Source organism: Chlamydotis macqueenii, chromosome 12 (genome assembly GCF_036417535.1).
Source record: "Chlamydotis macqueenii isolate bChlMac1 chromosome 12, bChlMac1.mat, whole genome shotgun sequence".
NCBI classification, from domain to species: Eukaryota; Metazoa; Chordata; class Aves; order Otidiformes; family Otididae; genus Chlamydotis; species Chlamydotis macqueenii.
The window spans coordinates 18,671,410-18,693,258 of NC_141567.1; the positions used below are offsets into that span (position 1 = coordinate 18,671,410).

The window sequence follows — 21,849 nt, forward strand, 5'->3', positions numbered from 1 at the left end:
CCATAAGCTGTTTCAACATCTGCGGCAATGAAAGGGCTGTCTCCTTTTCTGCTGAGGATACGGCAGGGTTCCTCTGGAATGCTGCACCACAGGAAGTCCCTCACACTGTGAAACAACTTTGTGGTACCTGCACACACCCATTCATGCAAATTCAGGTACACTTTCATACAGTGGCAACTTGACAAATTCCCTTGCCTAATGCTACGGCACACAACCACTCTCCCAGAGGCATGGGGAGAGCTTCAGAGGTACCTGAGTGACTGAAGGATTGCATTCATGAAACACGTATTCCCCAGGTTCCGAAGGCCTGTGGCACAAAGGGCAGTGGTGCTTCCCTGGAAATGAGAACAGTTAAATTAAAGAAAGACTTATCATTGCTCCCCTACTTTCTTCCCACAGAGCTGTTACTGTTATATCAGCATAGATTTAAACAATAATCAACTACATTGTTTGAGAAGTGCAGTTTCAAAGCCAAAGTAACCACCTTGACAGCTCAAACTGCCTTGAAGCTCCATCTTGACATGAAACCTGTTTCTTACTCATTCCTGTCAACAGAAAACTATACATCTTTTTCTGTGCAAATAAATCTGCAATAGCACAACAGAGAGTTAATAATATGTTTTTATTGAAAGTATTTGTGTGTATGTTAAATATTCACACTCTAATAATGTTCAGTGAGAACTGGACAGCAATTTCCCTAAAGTGCCTTTGAAAAATGAAAACCAATCCTTACCCATCTAGTCCCGTGTCTAATACACAGGAGTGTGGCAACCTGAAGGTTGTTTTTAAACCACCAGCACTAGCCTGCTGTCTTGGTAGGGTTTGGTGGTGGCCGGGAGAGCCAGACAACAGCATTTACTTGAGAAAGAAACAGGTTAGACTGTGCAAAGAAAAAGCAATGTGTTGAATGAAGTAAAATATACACAATTTACAGTCTAGGATTTTCAACAGGTTACAGCAAGATGAGCTTGCTTTTTGCGAAGTAATCTCCCAGGTGGGCTAAGAGGAGAGGGAAGAGAAATGTGGACAGTGTTGCATTTACGATTTCTAGAATCTGCAACACTTGGACACATTCAATTGTCTACAGAACATCACATAAAAAGTTCATCACATTTTTGGGCATTCTTCATTGCTCTAACAGAATTTAAAAGCTACACTATCTGTTAGTAGTAGTATCTCAAAATGAACATATTACTTGACACCAAAGACTGCATGCAAATCCAGGTTACCAAATATGTTTTCAAAGTGTTCCAATAAAACATTTCCCGCCCAAATCTACTACAAACAACATCCCTGGTGAAGCGCTAATCACAGCAGGACATTTGTATATATGTTGTTGAAATGTTTAAAATGTTTTATTTACATAAGGAATTTACCAATTCAGTAAGAACTGTTTAGAGACACCTGTTTTCCAATAAAGGCAGAAAACTTTTAAGTACAAACACCAAAGTGTCCTTAGCATATTCTTTTCTCAGTCTTGCCCAGGATGAGACAGCAGGGTATTAATGCAAACAGCAGTGCCCTCTCTTTTCTAGATAAGGATCCAATGTGCCAACATAAAAACATCTGTTGCCACAGGTAATATTCAAGTATTAATAAATCTGAGAAGACAGCCCAGACTAAGAAGGATAAAAGCAGCATTAACTTCATGTTTTCAATTGTCTTCTCTGTATCTAAATGTAGCCTAGAATTTTTCTTCTGGTTTTTACTGGCTTTGAGTTTTGCAGACAATGATGCTGTGTGTTGTCATAACAAAAAACCTTCACTATTTCTCCCAGGCTTCCTTAATCACCACAAGATTAGGACCGTACAGGAAGCATACACAGCGCATTCAGAGGATCCAAAATTGACCGTAGGTAGCACATTTTTGAAGTAACTAAAGCCCTACAGACTTTGCAAAACAGCAACTGACTGCTTTGCTCCCACCCCACCTTCTTGCTTCCATTCATACTCCTCTCAAGAACTTATCTTTGTAATCAGGTACTGTTCCTCATAGCTGAAGACTGCTATTACTTCAGCTCCCTTTGACTACACTGCTCTCCTGCAGCCCCAGAGGCCACGGAGGAATAGCTCTGCTCTACCACTCCTTCTGGCCAAGGGTAAAAATGAAACAGTTGCATACAGCTGGGTTAGTATCTCCCCTCTCCCTCCCTAAAATCTGGGAAAAATTATGAAGATTAGAAAACTCCCTAACCCAAACTGTGGAAAACAGAGACATTTGGTTTGAAGCATTCTTTGTCTGGAAGAAACTATGTAGCCCTTCAGCTATATCTAGCAAGGGCTGGATCGTCCTCTCCTGGGTGCTATTCTGCAGATGTGAAGTTAAAATAGCAGGAAAAAGAGAGAAAAGCTTTCAGAATAGTCCACAGTTCCTTTTGGAAACAAGTTTTACTAAGTTCTTTTAAAAATTTGGTTTGTTTTTTTTTTTTTACTTTTTCCTAAGAATTACTCTCTTATACTCCTAGAAAAAGGCAGTGCACCTGCTTCTCTGCCTTTTGCGAGTGGGGAGGGGGAAGACAGAAACCCCTTGTCTCCTCAGGAAAGTCTTGCATCTAGCCCTGTTTTAACCCCAGTAGATACAAGCTCCTTCCAATTTCACTGATCACACCAAGGTCAAACAGCCCTGTACCTCCACCTTGACACAAAACCCTTCTTAAGCACAAGGAAGCTCAAAGTCTAGGTCAACAGAAATGCAGCAGAATATCAAACATTCTTCTGTGAGAAGGGGTCTTCTAAATGTGCAGCCAGGAGATGAGAAAGACATCACGCACCAAGTAGAACTTGGGCAACTGATTGTAAGTATTCTATGGCCCCTGCTTCTATGATTCTATTTCAAGTCTAGACCAACTATAAGCCTCAACAGGTTTAGAATAACTCCTTCAACACACTGTAGCAGATCCATCATACTTACATTTACTTTTAATAACTTGCTGTTCAGAGATGAGTTTTCCAATAGTTTTCTTTTCCTATGTCTGTCTGATGTAAAGGCTGAGCTGTTGCAAAATATTAAAAGAGGTTACTTACTATAAAAACAAAACACTGTGAAATGGACAACAGATAATCATCCTAATGTTTAACACAGTGCCTCTGTTTAACCTCTGCCATCAGTTGTCATTAAGACAGCAAAGAGCCTCCTAATTGCAACATTTCATAGTCTCAAAACAGACTGCATCTCCCTCAGAGTACAGACACACATCCCATTTTCAACAGTCTGGGTTAACTGCATTAAGTTATGCATGCTACGGTATGTGTCCTGAACAGTGGCCTTATTAGCATGCCACATTTCCTCCAAAATATAGATCTCTTTCCTTAATCAAAGCAATACTGAATACAAAATTTTCTATAAAATTCTTCTGTCAAAAGAATCATTTAAGCCTTTAGAAAGATAACTTAAAAAAAAATCAGGACAAAGTCAAGTCACCAAAAATCCAAAATATCTCAAATGCTATGACTTACGTATTATAGATCACTTCCTTTACTTCAGTAAAATTACATGTGGTTACAACATTTGTGTAATACTAATACAAAGTTACAAAAACAATTAGTTATTCTTTTCCACATCACTGGAAATTACTGGCCCCTCAGTTCTACCAGTTTATGACTTCTCACTAATATAATAGCAAAATTGTAACTTTAGATTTTAGTTTGTGGGGTTTTTTGTTTGTTTGTTTGTTTTTTCCATTTTTTTTAAATTAAAAAGCCCTCCCAACATTTAAAAACTGTCACTACACACAACAGAAGCCTCCACAGTGTCATTTACCTCCCAGACAGCTAGATCTCCTGGACATTCTGAAACACTAATGTGCACTTCTCATTATGCCTAAGCAGCTTTACATCTCATTACATACCTGAGAAGCCCATCAAAAAGAGAATGGAAAATGATTAAAATGTTAATATTACCGACAGAGTAAGTGACAGACTTAACTCGGGAACAATCCAGAGACTTCCCAAACTCGCAGCAATTTCTTAACAGGAGTCCTATTTGAACTCTGGGGCATTCACATGTATTTGGAAGCACTGTATGCACACGTACAGTGCATACAGTTACTTAGTATCATACAAGATTTCCAAGCAAACTGTGAAAAAACTATTTGCTATCTAGCACCGGCCACAGCATCTGCATCACAAAGACTGTAATATCTACTTTTCAGTGGAACAGCACCAGATTTAAAAAAAAAAAAAAAAAAAAAAAAGTATTTTCTGTATGATTCCCAGTTCATAAGCCTTCTTAGTATCTTCTTTTAAAAAAAAAAAAAAAAAACAAAATTATGCAATTAGTATGAAGACGATTTCCACCTGCATTTTTGCTTCAATTTCTCTGCTCCAGAAGCGTATTCTGGTTTTGACAGAACTATGATTCTGTTATGGAAATTCTCTGCCATTCATATGGAAAGAGACAGTAATTATTGGCTAGGTAGCAAGAAAGTTAGTATCTAAATTCCTGTATCATCATACACTGCTTCTACAAGCTCCACTGTATAAGAAACAAAACGTAAGAAATCAGCCAAATCCATTCGTTCTGCACCTCTGCTTCTCAGTGGTGAAACAGATATTTAAACATACACAGTATCACACACATAGAAGGACCAATATATATACGTATACACATATAAAACAGAAATACCACTTAAACAATGCAGTGTTACAAGTCCACCCGAAGCAGTCTGGATGTAAACAAACTACTTACTTTTCCAAGTTCTGTAGGTGCTCTCTGACCTTCTGTACCAGGCCCAGCTTGGTATCATTGACTACAAAATCATCACAGCGATAACTGCAAGAAAAACATTTATCAGAATGTGCAAAGGATTTCAATGAAGTACTCCAAAACGGTGATGCAAGCCTACCTGCAGGAAGCACTGAAGGAATTCAGTGGAAGATTACAAGGGGAATAGGGGAGCACAACACCTACATACTGAGCTTGGTTCCCCCTGAAAACTGCCCTACAGCAAGTGAAGGTACAGACACTATCTTATGACATGTTTTAGCTCAGCTCTGTATTAGAAATCAGAAGCCTAATGTACTGCTTGTCCCAATGTAGAATTTCAGTTCAACAAATATTCAAACATACAGTGCAACCAAGAGCAGTGTTAGTAGACAATCCATAGAAAATTTATCAGAAAAGATCAACAGACATCCAGCAATCAGAATACAAGGGTTTTATTAATGCATAGCATAAATCAATTTATTTTAATACTGTAAAGGTATCAATCATTGAAACCTGAGACGCTGAACAGATACACACAGAATGTAAAAGTTTCTGCTACAGAAAAAAAGACCAGGGAAGGTGAACTAAGAGATTATGTGATTTGTCCAAAGTCACACCAGAAGTCTGCAGCAACTTGCATCTCGTGCTTTAACCAGAAATATCACTCAATCTTTCACATAGTCTATATATATATATATATACAGAAACTCTTATATAACTTAAGTTAGTATTCTGAGCTTTTTCAGGGTAAGTATGCAATAGTAAGTAACTAACCTACTGTGAGCTGAAGAAGAGAGAGCAGCTGGTCTCCCCCCAACTGCCTCAAGGCAAACGAAGTGAAGCCAAATCAAAATGGCCTCTCAGCAGAAGCAAGGGTTACAAAAGCCTACAATCCTATAACATTCTACAAATATCTCACTTTCCCAAGAAGCAAAGATGTTCATTGTAATTTAATACTCAAACTGTGGGTTTGTAACATCTCATATAGTGCGAAAGTTACAGACCATTTATAAAGGGGAGGATGAAGGTCTTTTAGAGAATGCTGAAAAACCCCCACACCTTATTTCACTATTTTTCTGAGTACAGATCAATCCACAGTGCATATGTCAATTTGAAGAACTGAAAGGAGAGTAGGAAAGAAAACTGTCAAGGGAGAACACCATTGCAAGATGGCATTACTTCTGCTGCTTTACTGTATTTTAAATCCCTTTTATTTCTTGCCCTCACAAAAACGGGGAAGTGATTTAAAATGCCAGAGTAACGTGGACCCACCTATCCACGCTTTCTTCCATTTGTGAAGGAAAGATGACGCCTGTGTACAGAGGTGGGGTAGCAGAAAGGGGAGGGAAAGGATGGACAAAAATGTCTTAAAACGAAGAAACAGAAATGCTGCAGTCAGTAAGGAAGGCCAGGCCTCGCAGAATCCACACCTGCACGTCAGTAAACCAAGATTTCTGTGCAGCCTCCTTGAGTCTCTCTCAAAGGAGAGAATCATCAGAGCAGCAGCCTTATTGCTGTGTGCACAGGAGCGGCAGATGACATTTCACTCTACTCTTGGAGGGTTAGCCAAGAGCTAGCTCAACAACCAGATAACCTGTATTCTAGTATGAGAAACAGAAGGTAAGAAAAGACTTAACATCACTTGCACCAGCTCTTTTGAGAGCAGTGCTACAGAAAGGGAGCAAAGACTTGTCACAGTTTCCCTTCCCCAACATCCCACAAAGGTAACTCAGCAGTAACTGAGCAGCATTTGTCAGCCCTATGCTTACTGTGAAGCATCAAACTGCAGCTTCAAATTCCGGCAGGCACCTGAACGCTTCCTGTGAAGATAACTAACTAACTTTAGATACATTTAATAGCAGAACTGTAGCTATTTCTCTCATTTCCCTTTGGCACAGGACTGACTCAAATGTGAAACACATCCTCATTGTCTCAGATTACTCCTCTGCTACAGCAGATCCGAGCTTCCTAACTTAACGAAGCTACCAACTTCAGGCATAACTGGAATTCACAACATTCTTTGTTGCATAAATCTGCGATGTAGTTCAAAGGAACAGTACTGCTAGTGTTAATTCAAATACTGAATTCTTGAAGAGACTATACAGTTGAGAAAGTAAAGGCCCTTGCCACCAAAAGGAGTCTGTAAGACCAGTCTGTCCAGGATCTCTGTGGATTTTTGCCTTTGAAGAGAAATTATCACTCTCAATATTTCCAAACAATGAACACAGCAGCTCTGGATACTTACGCAAGATCTAGAAATTATAAAATAGCTCTTGCCAGTAACAGAATTTTTTTTTTTTTTTAAAGATTGCCACAGACCTAGCTAGTCTGGGATAGGGAAGAAGTCTCTAAACACACTTATTTTTCAGCCATGTTTTAAGTAGCTCAGCTTTATCAGCCACCTACAATTACCTAATGAAGTGTTCCTGCATCTGCCACTCTCACAAGACAACCATCACAGCAAACTACCCAGGCCAGCTTTGGTGAGAGGTAAATATGGTGCGGGTGGATAGAGTACGGGCCACTTCCTCCACGCCCCCAGGTATACCAGCACAATTACATTGCTGCTCTAGTTGTGTGGCTACCAACATTTATAAATGGGGAATGAAAGCAGATGCAAGCTCTCTGAAAGCCTCTAAGCCAACTTTATTGCTGAAAGATGATTTTATAGTTGCTTCCATGCCCTAAAGTTCATGTTAACCTTATTTTTAGTCTGATCTCACATACCAGTTACTTCTTTACAAAAAATTGCAAGTTAGCACTTTCCCCAAGATGGAGGAATGGAGGAATAAAACCATACATATCATTAAATTTGAGGGTCCTTGCAACAGTGGAAAACTAATTTTAAAATTCACTTAAAACCAAGATGAGCTGCTTCTATTTCTCTTTTTAATGGGCAGGTTTTTTAAATCACCTCCCTTGCAACACTGAGGATTCAGAACTACTACCAGAAATATCTGCACTACTACCAATCTATTTCGGATAAACAAAGTAAATAGCATAGGAAGTAGTTTATGCTTTAATAGCTTAAAATTTGCTAAGCCTACACCTTAAAAGGTAAACTGCTGAGCGATTACTTCCTACACGTGAAGCTGACTTTCAAAACAGATGTTTAATTTGTGGTCCTCAGGATTATCACAAATTAACACCACACCTTCTTGCATACAGCAGTTCTACAATATGCTTTTAATAGCAGTTGTACAGAACAAATTCTGTACTTCAAGGAGGGTGCCTTATATGGGTTAGCACAGTATTTTCCTCTCTATACACTTCCTATTTTTAGCACCTCTGCTATGTCTTTTCTGTCCACCTTTGCTGCTAAAATGGCAGCAAGCCAGTGAATGTATGCCCTCCTCTGGGGAACACCTATGCTTACTGCTGACCATTTCAGTAGGTTACAGAACTTCATGCCACATTTAAAAGCCCTGATTGGATTTGAAGAATTACAGGACAAGAAAAATTAAGAAAATACAAGTTTCCTTAGTTGTGCTAAAGCCTTATACAAATAAGCTAAGAAGTCAAGTTTTACTCTCTCGATTGAAGTCTTTTTACCTTCTTTAATTTCCACTGACTGTAAAATGCAAAACAATGGCCCTAAGCAACCTCATTTTCGGATCCTCATGCGCTAGTACAGTTAAGTCTGTTTTTTACATAGAACCATCATCAGAAAAAGACTGAAAAATAATTTTTAAGTCCTTCACACTTAGCTGTTTTCACATCAGCCAGAGGTGGGGGGTGGAGGGTGACCAACATTAGCACAACCATGTCCCTTAAAGAGATAACAAGGAGGCTAATGGGTCAGAAATCTGAACTGAGTCTGGGATTAAATGAACACGGGAAACACACTGTGCAAACACATTCACAGGGCAGCCTTTCTTCTTCTGTGCTAACCAACTGTCTGTGCATTACCACAGAGAAAACAACTTTGGAAGAGTCCTCTTTCAAGAAACGTACTTCTGAAAGCAGGCTTCTTACACCTATCATTTTACTTCTCATGCACACAAAAACAATCACTAACACAGCAGGAGAAAGCATCATAGGATAGCTTGAAGAGAAAAAAGATCTATAATTCTTGTAAACTCTTTCGTGCTTTACTTTAGAACTAACTGAAAGGCTGATTACTTGCAAAAAGTGGAATTCAGGAGTATGTTTTTCTCAGTGCTTAGGGTCTCAAACGTAATTCAGTCTTAAGATTTAGTACTGCATCTACTGTCTCAAAAGTGACAAAAGAATTAAGAAAAGTCGTACTCTTATAATAAATAAAATATTAACATTCACTCAATTTTTCCACTATCAAGACTGAACAGGCAAATAGGAGGACACAGAAGAAAGGTCAAAACCCTCTAGAAAGCAAACCCCTAGTTGCCCAATACTTAATGATTCCTCAAGCATGCCTGCATTTTTCAAAACATTACCAAACTCATAAAAATAATAAAAACCTCATCTCAGATTAAAAAGTTAAAAATTAACTATCACCCCACCAGAACCGAAACATTTTCCCTTCAAAGCTATGCTGAAAGCTTGTGATCACGTATAAGAAAACATACACACCTAGCCTTCCACGCTGAAACGCAATTACAGGAGACTGCTTGATCTGGTTTTGGTTTACAGCAAGATTGCATGTGAACTAGAAACAAAATTCAATAAACTATGGTAGCTTCAACAGTCACATAAGTATTTCTTCCCCTTGGACTGACAAGAATAGCTAAGGTAAACTCTGGACTGTGTTCTCATGACTGCCTGAAAGTTTATGACCCAGCCAAAGAAAAGCAAAGGATTAAATGCCTTCTGCTTAGAAAACAGCCCATACAGGCCTGGTCACTGTTACTATCATGCAAGTAAGGAACACAGTAAACTGGGATCCATAGGATAAAAACAGAACAAGAGTATTCTACTCAACTCTGTGCAGTAAACAAAATTGCAAATAAAATTATAAAAGCCAGCACTGCATCAAAACACTTCTGTTGTTTTTACAGTAGAAGTAAAATTCAATTAAGTCTTAGAATGGTGTTTTCTTGACTTTGAAATTATTGAGGTTGCCCTCACTGCTAGCATAATATTAATCTTTAAATAAAAGTTCACTTAAAAGAAACATTACTGCATGAACATAGCACTGTCTACTGGATTCATGTCTACACTGAAGAAGCTAACACGTAATATTTCAAAATTCAGTCTCCACAGTAGCTAGTTATGGCTCAAATTCACCCAACTATTTACTTCAACTGGCAAGCACTATTTGACAGCAGCCCCTACAGTACTGTCTGAAATAACACGGCAGGAATCGATCTGAATGCTTTCTGCTTTATCTTTACACATCTAAGCTCATTTTAACTAAAAAAAAAAAAAAAAAAATGGGTGCAATAACAAATCCAGATATCTTTTTCCAATTATCAGGTGGGAAAAAACCTGAAATACCCTAAATGAAAGCAAAGATACACTGCTTTGAAACTTGTTCAGATTCACATTAGCACAGGAGAGTTATAATTTGCAAGTGAATTATACACAATAGGAATTCCCCAAGGCAAAACCCTCTACAATTAGTTCCAGTTCATCCATAAATGACTCGGTCTTCTACTTCAATTACAGCAGAAAAAACATCACATGCTAAATTGCTCCTCATCTGTCCCACCACAAATATGCTGTGAAACACCAGTGAGCTTCCTAAGTGTGTGCCTACCTGCTCCTCACAAGCAGAGTTTGTTTCAGTAACAGACCCCATAGTCCTCAGTTTGGCTGTCCTCATTTTACAGTGCCAATACTGGGTCTGGGATAAGGTCAGTAGGGTGCTCTGACTTGCTAGTATGACTCATCAAGCCTCAGCAAGCTGGGGATACTACTTGTTATAGTAAATGGAGATATAATCAAGACTTCAAATACCCTGCTAAAACTGCTCCACACATTATTACCTTCAGAGTGACTAGAAAACAGGTCATACTTCAAACAAAACAAGACCAGAGGCCACAACATAGAACTCAGTTGTTAACAGCATTAATTGTGAAAGTGGAATTAGCTTTCCACAGCTGTTCCAATGCTAGTAATCCGTGCATATGTACCACCTAGAAAAATTTTATGTTTTCACATCATAGCAGATAAAAATGCTTTCAATACATTTAAATAAAATGTAAATAAAAGCAAAATCCCTGTACATCACAAGCCACTGAAAGCTTTCTTCTACGCTTAACATTATACAGCTTTTGTTATTGCTGCATGAACCATCTGAATTTTTGAGTTGCTCCAAACAAAATTTCTTCAGATTAGATCACTTAACTATGATTTCACTCGCAGAGGATAAAAATATTTGTTACAGAAGTATTCCTCATAAAACTGGATACCCAAACTTCAGCAAACAGATGTTTCCTTGGTGAAGTACACAAAAGATACTCAATTATTTGAACAAAATATCTCCATCAGTGGAGCTTTATACTAAGTAATTTTACAAGACTGTAACACTGATTTCCCTTTGATTTGCACTGTTCAAATCCAGCACTGCCACACCACACAAGTAACAACATATACGGGAAATCATGAAGCTAAGAGGAAAAAGAGAAGCAGCTGTCCATTTTGTTTAGGGGTGAAGACGATGGAAGATGCTGAACATACAAAAGCATTGCTTTCAAGAGACGTCCAGTCTTTGCTCTCTGAGGAACAAGGAAGACAGGGAACCTGACATTACCAGCGTAACTATTAAATCTCCCTAAACACTGCTCATATCTCACGCTAAGAAATTAACAGAATAAATCAGCCCAGGCCATAATTCTGTTAAAAGATTCACTTCAGTGATTCCTACCACTTAAACTTGCCAGAGAGTTGATGGTGCTTCCCAGCATCACTTTTCCAAACTCACAAAAGTTGCACCAAATCTTCAAAAGAAAGCCTTTCAGAGTGAAGAAAAAAACCCGATACATTAGAAAAATAATTTAACCAAAACACCCGCCTCTGCCCCCCCAAGTTCACATCCCTTGGGCAGGAACTACAGTGTATTACTTTACTTTCTGATACTCTGACAAATAAAAAAATATGTGAAAGGCTCACCAATTTGATGGAAAGAGTAACTAGAACCAAACTGCAGCTTTTGCAATTAGAAGGTCAGGTTCTCAACATACTCCAAAGCAAACAGAAGCAACTCCAAAACACAAAAATAGCATTTATTTCAGTAAATTTCTGCTAAGTCTCTTGAAATGCGGGAGTTTAGCCACAACCAGTGCTACAGTACACATGCAAAAGTAAAGGATTATTTCATAACTGTTTTTAAACAGCCAGATCTGGAAAACAAGAGATTAAGTGCTTAAAAATATGTGCAATACAATGCTTCGTGAGAGTTTGAAGTTTTCACCCTCTAAAGTAGGTAAAAAGTTGTCAAATTACAGCATTTAAACCCTTACCAGTATGTACTGTAACTACTGCAATCCATACACACAGTATGCTGAACTTTCTCTTGTTTTTCTGTTTTCTTATGATTGGTCAAAGGAATCTGTGCATCTTCATAATGCTTTTTTGCATGGCCATTCACATATCTAAAATAAATGAAAAATAAAAAAGTCTTATACTTTTAAAACAGTTACTTAACCAACATTCATTGAAAATAAGAAGAAAAAAGGCAGCCTAATAAGCATCAAATATTTATACAGGCATTAAAAGAGGCAATTCACCTGTGTGAAAACATTGGTTAAGTCTTCTAACTTTTTACCCCTTTTCTCTCTCACATTGTCCTAACTAATCCCTCCACCTCCTTCATAGCAACCACAAACTGGTATGCTCGCACCAAACCCCAGGACCTGGGCCCTGAACAGACTGATGCACCTTCACGACTGAGAAAATTATTAGCTCCCTTTTTCCCTATGAAAACAAATCCATTTTAAGCTTTCCCATTCTACACCACAATTTAATATTAGTGCATTCTACATTTCATAAAAGTCATAAATTTGAAAGGCTCTAAGCTTGGGGGTCACAAAACTGAAAAAAAAAAAAAATCTACAACCCCCTTTGCTGACACAATGAGTATTTTCACATTAAAAAACTGAAATCTAGACAATTCAGCATCTTTAATTTAAAAAGCATCATTACAAACGCAAGAGCCCTAAGTGTCAGCTGAAAATCATTAACACTTAGAGGTGCATGGCCAGACCTCAGGTGAATTCCCTTCTCCCTCATTTCTGGCTTGTTGAGCTCAGTAACGCTAACTGACAGGAACTCTGCACATGCTCCACGTGAAGGTCTTTGTATTCTACACTTGTTCTCACATGCGGGTGTAAACAATTCCACTAACGCAGCTGTGCTAGTTAAGGCACTGAAGCCACAGGGTCACTGAAATTGCCGTGCTGGCAGAATCCTGCAGCAGTTATGTCATAACCCGAACAAGACAGCTGTGCTTGCCAAGCTGTGCCTGGTTTTCTGCCTAACAGTGCCAAATGACAGGTTTGTAAAGCTATGCTCCCATCAGAAATGCTCTGCTGCTATAACATGGTCAGTAACATTTCCCACGACTAACCTTCAAGTGAAGACCTGAAAAGCTGTATTTCTCTTCCTTTAATTTCAAACATTATCTGAACAGAAGAATATGCTGTGTGCTCCCATTACAAGGTATATTACATTCTTTTAAATCATTTTCCATTCTAAGCATGGGAGTAGTTTGAAAAATCAAAACAAACGGCATGAATAACTGACTCATGTCTACCAACTCCACACAAGAAAGGTCATATGTGGACAGTAGGATTTTTTTTTTAATTGGTAACAAGTAAAATATTCCAAACTATTTATTTCACACCATCATGAAGTAGCTCCCCCTTTCTTAGCTCTCGCCAAGTATATATTTCTAAAATAAGTGAATAAACAAAAAAATAAAAGTTCTGTGCTGAAAACTCTGAATACGAGACATTATTAAAGTTGTGGCACTTAATGCTATCCAGATCAAAGAATCAAAACCTGGAGTTTATTGAATCCACTTTAAAAAGACAAAGTCTCTAAGTTTATGATGCTTTTCCAGAATAAAAGCACACCAGCACAGACACTACCCTACAGATTAAAACATGTTCACATCTCAGATACTGTCTAAATGTCAACACTGCAACTGCATTCTCGTTAGTATGTGCATCTCAAACATTTATGTAGCAGCAAATTTTCTACAATTATCCTGACATAAATAACAGCACTGAGTGTATCATTCCTCTACAAATTCTTTCTGTACTTCAACTAGTACAGATAAAAACCCAGTGTACTCTGAAGGAATTCTGATGGTAACTAGTCCTTATATGTTACGGCAATAACTTTATTCCACACCTACACTACAACACATTTAAGGTATTTTCTGTCTAGGCTGGACAGTCGCTTTTTTTCTCAAAATAAGCTGTGCTGAATTTGGATTTGTTGGTTTCCAGTAGTTTTTATTGGTTTAATCTTATTACAATAGAAACATCTTTTATAGAATGGAACTTTAGAATAATTCACTGAATTAGCAGTTCTGCAGGCACTTTGTGAGCTGAGCAATCACATTCACCGTACACTGTTCTTCTGGAAAAAAAAAATGATGTTGACTATTATCTCTGGACTCTCATAAGGTAGCAAAGAAGTGTGTTCAGTATAAACATACAGTGTTAAATGAGATCATGAAAGGTTTACTTCAGGGAATCGTAAGGCATTCAGGAAAATTTTGAAGGAACTGCTTCAGAGTCAAGCAACAAAGGAAAAAGACAAAGGTCTGATTAAAAGATCTGCACACTAACACTTTGTACCCACCTTCCACAATGGACACTTGAGCACGTCAGACAGACCCAGGGACTTTTATTTGACCGGCACACTATAAAAGATTTAAAAAATAAAACAAACAAAAAAAGAAGTGTCAAATGAATTGGCACTGATATTACAGTTGTATAACACATCCTGAGTGCTAGCAACAGCTCTGCTGCCTCCACCTTAGCAGTAGTTACATAAAATAGTCAGTCATGTTCATCAACCTATATTAGGGACTGAACAGACTGAAGAGCTATTGACATTAAAGCACATTAGCCTTTCTCTGGCTTGAGTTCTAGTCACAGGCTACACATTTCCATGAAAAAAATAGCTATTTTCTGTTTGTGTTACATCCACATGAGGTCTACTTAATTTTGAAATACAATACGGAAATAACAGAAGCACGAACAGCAAACACACTAGCAAAATTTAAAAACTTTTCTTTCAGCTTTTAATAAGGGAGTCCAATGAACACAGGAAAAAAAGCCACAACACTTCACTTACATTTCATAAAACCAGTTATACAAGTAGTCATTTTAAAGGAGATATTGCAAGAAAGCCTGGCAATCTGATAAGAAGCACAGAGAATAAATTTCTGTGCAATGCATGACATACACAGCATTTATATAATACTTATTTCTATGCTGCAGTGCTGGTAAAGGCTTTATCTGTAAAGATTTTACCCTTTCAGTCACACACAAGAAGATGAAAGGTTAAAATGTAACACAGTGCTGTGCTTCGCAATCCATTCAAGACACCAGAAGATGTTATCTAACTTTTTTAGCTGTCTTCTAAGCCTAGAAAACTTAAATTAAACAAATATGGATGTTTTAAGCTAAAGGGCTTAAAGGGAAAAAACCAGCAGATACTAGAAAATGATGAAACACCATCCCAGGGTAAAGTAATAGAAATTGGATATTCCAACTCCTACTCCAACCCAGTAGTACAGTCTGCAAATTCTGATTAGAAACAAAATCTTGATAAATAACCTGTGTAGGCAAAACATAGTAAAACAGGCAAGCAAAGCAAAATTTCCATTAGTCAAATAAAGTATACGCATCTTTATAAACAACAGCAATTTTGGAACTACAACTAAATCGATAATGAACCCTCAAGTTTTGAGAGGAATTCCAATTTGGATCACGTTACTGAAGGAAGGATGATACATTATACAATGCTTAGATTTGAATTAAGTAAAATTGTTAGCAACTATCCATGACCACAGAATTTACAGAAATAGCATTACACTTGCAAATACCCACCTAATGTGATGAGAAGAAAAATGAAATGCTAAGTGCACTTCTGCAAGGGCGGAAACAACTATAAAAAGGCAATTTCAATTGTCCTAAAAATGCAAAATGGTATGATGCCACCTAATTTTTTTACACTCTGTAAATAACTGCTTCTTGGAGCAGCCAGTCAAAAGAGTCACAGAGGAAAAATAAAAGACTTCAGAAACATGACGGTCTGTGAGGCCGGGGAAAGAAGGGACAAAGAGAAGAGGATAAAATCTTAGCATACATGTGAATTATTTCTATTTTTATCTATTGTGGAAAAGCTTGAGAACAGCCTTCCCTGTCTGGAGTTACACCTTAGAGAAAGGAACTGGAGAAACCGAAGCATGCACAGAAGCTGCTCCAGGGCAGGATCAGTTGTGCAGGCTAACTCAGGACTTCTAGCAAAATTAAAAAATATGTTCATTAAGCTACAAACCATGGTATGTATCAAAGTGTTAAGATCAAAGATATCGAGAGAAACTAAGCTAACAGAGGTGAAAGAAGCTTCTTTATCAAATTAAGTGCTAATTAAAAGGAAAAAAGCAAGGAGGAAGCTAATTTTTCATCAGGAGAGAAGTGACTAGATTAGCTGTTTGGAAGAGCTAATACACTTTTTCAACATTAGGTTTTGCCTTTTTTATTTAAATTAAAAAAAAATAGCTAACACTGCTTCTTAAAGACTTGTTTGCTGGATTTGAATTCATTACTGCAAATAGTTCTTGTATTTCAATTCACAGGCCCAAGCCAAAGAATGCTTAAAACTAAGAATTTTACTATGTTCACTGGAACAAAAGCACATTCCACAGAAATATTATTTGAAGTAACTACTTTAAACTTGTTAGTAAAGACTCCTGAATTGTTGTCTTCAACTGCTGCAATTATTACTTTATTTGAGAAACACATTTTCTCACACATCTCTGTTTTCTGGTTTTGGTTTTCCAAAAACAAATTTTGCTATTTCTAAAGTGGACGGGTTCCCACAACTGTTATGGTAATCTTGCAATAGATATAGCACAGTCAGGTAGAGCTGGTCTGGCTTATACTTCAAGTTCAAAAAGTGGAAGAAGCTTGTCTAATTTGACCAAAAAGTTACCAAGAAAACCAACATTTGGCACTGGTAAGCAGAATCATAGAATGGTTTGGGTTGGAAGGGACCTTTCAAGGCCATCCAGTCCAACCCCCTGCAAGGAGCAGGGACATCTCCAACCAGATCAGGTTGCTCAGAGCCCCGTCCAACCTGGCCTTGAACGTTTCCAGGGATGAGGCATCCACTGCCTCTCTGGGCAACCTGGGCCAGTGTTCTACCACATGCATTGTAAACAATTTTTTCCTAATATCTAATCTGAATCTACCTCCTTCTATTTTAAAACCATCTCAACAGCCCTGCTAAAGAAGAGAAAGGCAAGATCTTAAATAGCCATCATCAGTTAAAAATGGGACAAATGGACAACCAATCTAACCCAATACAATTTCATTTTCCTGAGTTAGACAAACTGAAAGGTAAAAAATTAACCAGAAGGAAACAAAAGCCAAAACCAGTCATCCACTTAAACACAGATTAAATGCTGCATGAACAAACCACTACCCTACACTTTCCTTGCCAGGAACATGAAACAGTCTTCCTGGCATTAAAATCCCAGCAGCAATCTCCCACTTTGACATTTTTGCTTTCACTATGTTATCACCTGTGGACAGAATTGGTTCTCAACCAGTAGGTCAAAGCTATTATTCTTACTTTCCACCATGTACCAGACAATTACAATTTCAAATTCAGGTACTTTAAATACCAGCACTGCTTGCTTGTCAAGTGTTAAATTAGACTGAAGTAGTGCTCACTCTGCAGAGTTCACACCAGGTTTAAGTGTTCTCACAAAGCCAGCAAACAAGTCCACCAACTCTGCACAATGCCAAAAAAATAGCATCCACTAAAATGTTCCATCTTTCCTACTGGGGAATAGGAAAAGATGGCTCATGTGTTTGCTTTAACTTTCAGCAAGAACTTTGCTCCAATTGCATCACATTAAAAGTGCGTAGTTTATCTTCTGCACAAACATCTCCTCCCACAAAGAACTCAAATAATATGGAAGTGACTCCCACTAAGATTAAACACAGAAGTCAGTATTTAATTTGTGACCTACAGTTGCTCTGTTCTGAGAGGATTACACAATTGATTTTTTTAAAGGTTGCTGAAGATTGCATTCTGTACTCCTCTGATGTTGGCTCAGTACATACCTGCATTAAAGCCTGGCTCTCTAGGTATTCCTCAATTCAGATCTTGAAGCAGTTACTGTCTGTTACTTACTATTAATAAACTAGATTTAACAAGACAGGCACCACGGAATGCACAGCAAAAGCGCAGTCACAGCCCTGTGTGACTATAATCTATAGTCTAAATCCAAGGTAGACAGTTTGCCTTCATCTGTAAAGAAAGCGCACGTTATTCCTTTCAGATGGGGTACTGACATGAAGGCACTAGGCTTAAAAGTAGGCCAGAAACAAGAGAGACAGACCAAGAGAGACAGAGAAGCCCTTCTCAATTCAAAGCACATTACACAGCCCTGGAATCTGGCCCTTAAAACAGACTTGGATGTTCAGGACTTTCAGTTACACAGAATCATGAGGAAAGACTCTTAAACCCATTTGTGCAGGTACGTATGTCTTCCCTCAATAATCAGTATTCCAATAGGGATTTGGAGGTTGGTTTATTTTTACCGCTGTTTAAAAAAAAAGAGAAAGGGTGCACTACATGAGCAGCCCCTACTTTGCAATAACGTGACATTCAACAAACAGCTTAACCACATTTTAAAAACCCTTAATTATCTGTGTTTGTGACACCCTGTTTAGTGGTATACAGGCTAAGGAACACTGGCTGCTTTCTCAGCTTGAACTAAAGTAGCTACTGTAATGGTTACCAAATGTCTCATTTTGCCGTATTTTTAGAATAGCTTCAAGTGGTTAGACAAAGACCATACTAACATGTCAAAAGAAAAGGGAAAGCAAATGCCACAATATCGTCTGAAGCAGTAAGTCATTTGTCATTTTCTATCAATATCAGCTTATTCAGAAGCTTAGAAACATATTTTCATCGTGTAACAGGAAGGGGAAATACTATCTTTTAAAGAACAATTTCTCTAAGTGAAATCCAAACACTTATTTGTCACACATCCTACAAAGTCCTCTGTAAATTAAAAGAAGTATCAATCCATTCCCAAGAGAGCAAACAGTCAAACACATACAGACTCATACGTAACTACGGGAACATTCAGAAATGTCCCTCCCCCTCCAGCTTCCTCTTTTTGTAAATCATCCTGATAAATAATGTCCAGCAAGTTATGCCAAGTAGAAGGGGTAAGACATGGCTGATCAGTTTGGCACTCTCTTCCAGGGCCCCCACCCCATCTTACCCTCATGATCCTTCAGATATGTACTTCTGAATCTTGACTTAGTTTTCTTATTGAAAACTGACTCCAAGTGCACTCCTATGAAACATGAACACTCGCAGCAAACACTCTGTTCCTTACAGAACAAAGCTGCCCATGTCCACTGTAGGAAAGTTCCAACTATGTAAAAGTATACACACAACCCGTGAAACTAACAGTTCTGTTTAAATAGCACACTGCATAATTTAGAAACTGGCAAAAGAAAAAAAAGAAGCAGGAAGAGGAGGAGACAAACAGGAAGCATTCTCTGTAAGGCAGCCAAGTTAAGAAACCTGCAAGATACAGTGTCCACCAGAGATCTGGCAGCAGCACAGCTATGTGATCAATGCAAACAGGCAACTTCCCTGGTCATAGGAGCACAAGTGACCTGAGGTCATAGCTACTACAGAACTGTGCTTAGAGTTTTTCAATAGTCCTTTATTACATGACAAAAGAAAAGGCTACAAAATATCAGCGCAATAAGAGCAATATTTTGGTCCTTGTGTGAAACAGCATGTCGAACAGAAACAAGGTTAGGGTCATTAAACTATTTCAAATAGTCTCCACAGCCTTTACAAAACGGCCTGGATTTTATTCTCAAAAGCAGATGTACCAACACTGTTATCTTATTATATTGTTAAACTACAATAACATAATGACCTGCACAGAAACATCTCTGGACTAAGTGACCTTTTTTTCAGTTCAGTTTATGTTGACATAGTAGGTCAGCTATATTGATAGAAGCTAAACTGAAAAAGGCCACTGTTACTCCAGTCACCACCTGCACAAGGAACAATATTTACACAGTTGTGGCTGCACTGGTATACTGACACTGTGCTGAGCAAATTGTCCCACAAACATAAGCACTTGGTGACATATATAAATGCTACATACCTATAGCATGCTACACATATGCACCTGTGTATACACACACATAAATGTGTGTATCTCCAAAAAAAAAAAAAAAAAAAAAAACCAAACAAAAAAAACCAACCCAAACCAAACAAAACAAACAAAAAAAAACCAACCAAGAATACAGTTGAAGTATTCTAGAGAAATAGATTTAATTGTCCTTTCCCATACCTTTAACTTCATTTTGCATAACAATCCCTCAAATGCCAATTACGTTTTGGTAGCAGGACAATGTTACTCTACATTTTGCTCCTGAAAGAACCTGGTAAATGCAGCAGAAGCAAGCTGGGCAGTCTCCACTAACAACATGCGAAGAAAAAAAGAAGCAACAATCTGCATACCAAAATGTGAAAGCCTTGCTTTGTGAAACACGATCCTTCTGTCTGTGAGAGGAGGCCTAAGGAATCAGACTAAAAGCTGCCTCCTCCAAAGATCTAGAATTAAAGATGCGAGAAATTTGTAAGCAAAAAATCCTGGGAAACAACTGCAATTGGAGGCAATACAAAACTCTGTACAGATATTTAACCAAAATTACGCAGAACTCTTTAGTAATAAGATCTCAAATGCAAAGTTTTCCAGTCAAGGCATTCAGAGCATTTCTCAGAGAGCCCATTTCCATTTTACAGACTGAAAAACGGAGAATGAGAGATCATACAATTTACCAAAAGAATTTTAAGTTTATTGGCATAGATTAGAACGGAGCCTACTAGCCCTAACATCCTAGTCCTTTATGTCATTTTACTTGCAGGCAAGGGTAAGACAGCCCAAAACTCAGCACTCTGCACAAAACAGCTCTGAATTAAACACCTATAACTTCCCATACACAATACACAAGTAGTATCAGGCACCTGAGAGAGTGATCTGCGAAGGCCAGTATTCTAATCAGGGAATTGCTGAAGTTACTAGCCTATGAGAAATATCAAGGAGGCAAGTCTGTTGGACATTGTCCCTCCTCTGGTTTTAAATGCTGGAGTTGCAAGAAGTCTCTGCCCATCACTGGAATTTACAGCTCTGCAACTGCATCTGAATGCAGGCACAGTATCTTTTCAAAGACTGAATAAATCAGCTGAGGGGTTTTCTCCACTCAATATCCATTCACTCAGAATGTGAATGCCTCAGGTTTAATCCAAGTACCTCCAGCCCTTGGAAGGCCTTCCTTCCAGACTACTCCTAAGTAGAGGACCAACACTGCCTTCTGTAAAGATGGCACTTCCCATTAATAAGTAGTTATTCAGGGGAACAGTGAGACAAAGCAAAAGAGAGAGCGTTGACTTTCACCAAGCCTAGCACTTACAGCTTTTACCGAGGCTGCAGTCTCTGCAGCAATGAATATCCATGCATTCTATATTAAAAATCCACCAAATGAAATATTCAGTTTTTAGAACAGAGACTAGAACCAATGATTTTCCACTTACAATGAACTGTCCAAACAACATTACAGAGCCATGTACACTCTTTCCTTCCGGCCCATAAATTCAATTATAAACCAGCATGTACAATAAAAGAGCTTCTCAGGGCAAAAATTACAAGTCTTATTCATCACAGAACAGTCAAGACTGTATGGCATCTAGGTATGTGCAGAATCAGACACTCTGGCACTGAAAATACTTTATTAGCAGAGTCAAAGAAACCTAAAAAAAAAAATATATATATATATAGAGCTGTCCTCTAAAGTAAGCCTATTTTCACGGGCAGTATGTAAAGATTCCTAACAGGCAACACAAGTTACTTAGTACTAAGTACACGCATATTAACATATCTGATCATGCTACCAGTTTTTTACTTCACATTCTTTTGTGTATATAACAAG

The 21,849-nt window shown here is 38.1% G+C and overlaps 1 protein-coding gene across 1 annotated transcript in view; it reads right to left on the reverse strand.

The window, feature by feature from the left end:
• The window catches only part of USP3 (ubiquitin specific peptidase 3), a 47,256-nt gene that overhangs the window by 14,875 nt on the left and 10,532 nt on the right, over positions 1-21,849 (reverse strand). The window contains exons 2-6 of the mRNA XM_086756866.1: positions 14,438-14,498; positions 12,088-12,219; positions 4,688-4,771; positions 2,912-2,993; positions 253-335 (exon numbers count right to left, since the gene is read on the reverse strand). Coding sequence (XP_086612992.1) covers positions 253-335; positions 2,912-2,993; positions 4,688-4,771; positions 12,088-12,219; positions 14,438-14,498 — 442 coding nt within the window. The remainder of the gene's footprint in view (positions 1-252; positions 336-2,911; positions 2,994-4,687; positions 4,772-12,087; positions 12,220-14,437; positions 14,499-21,849) is intronic.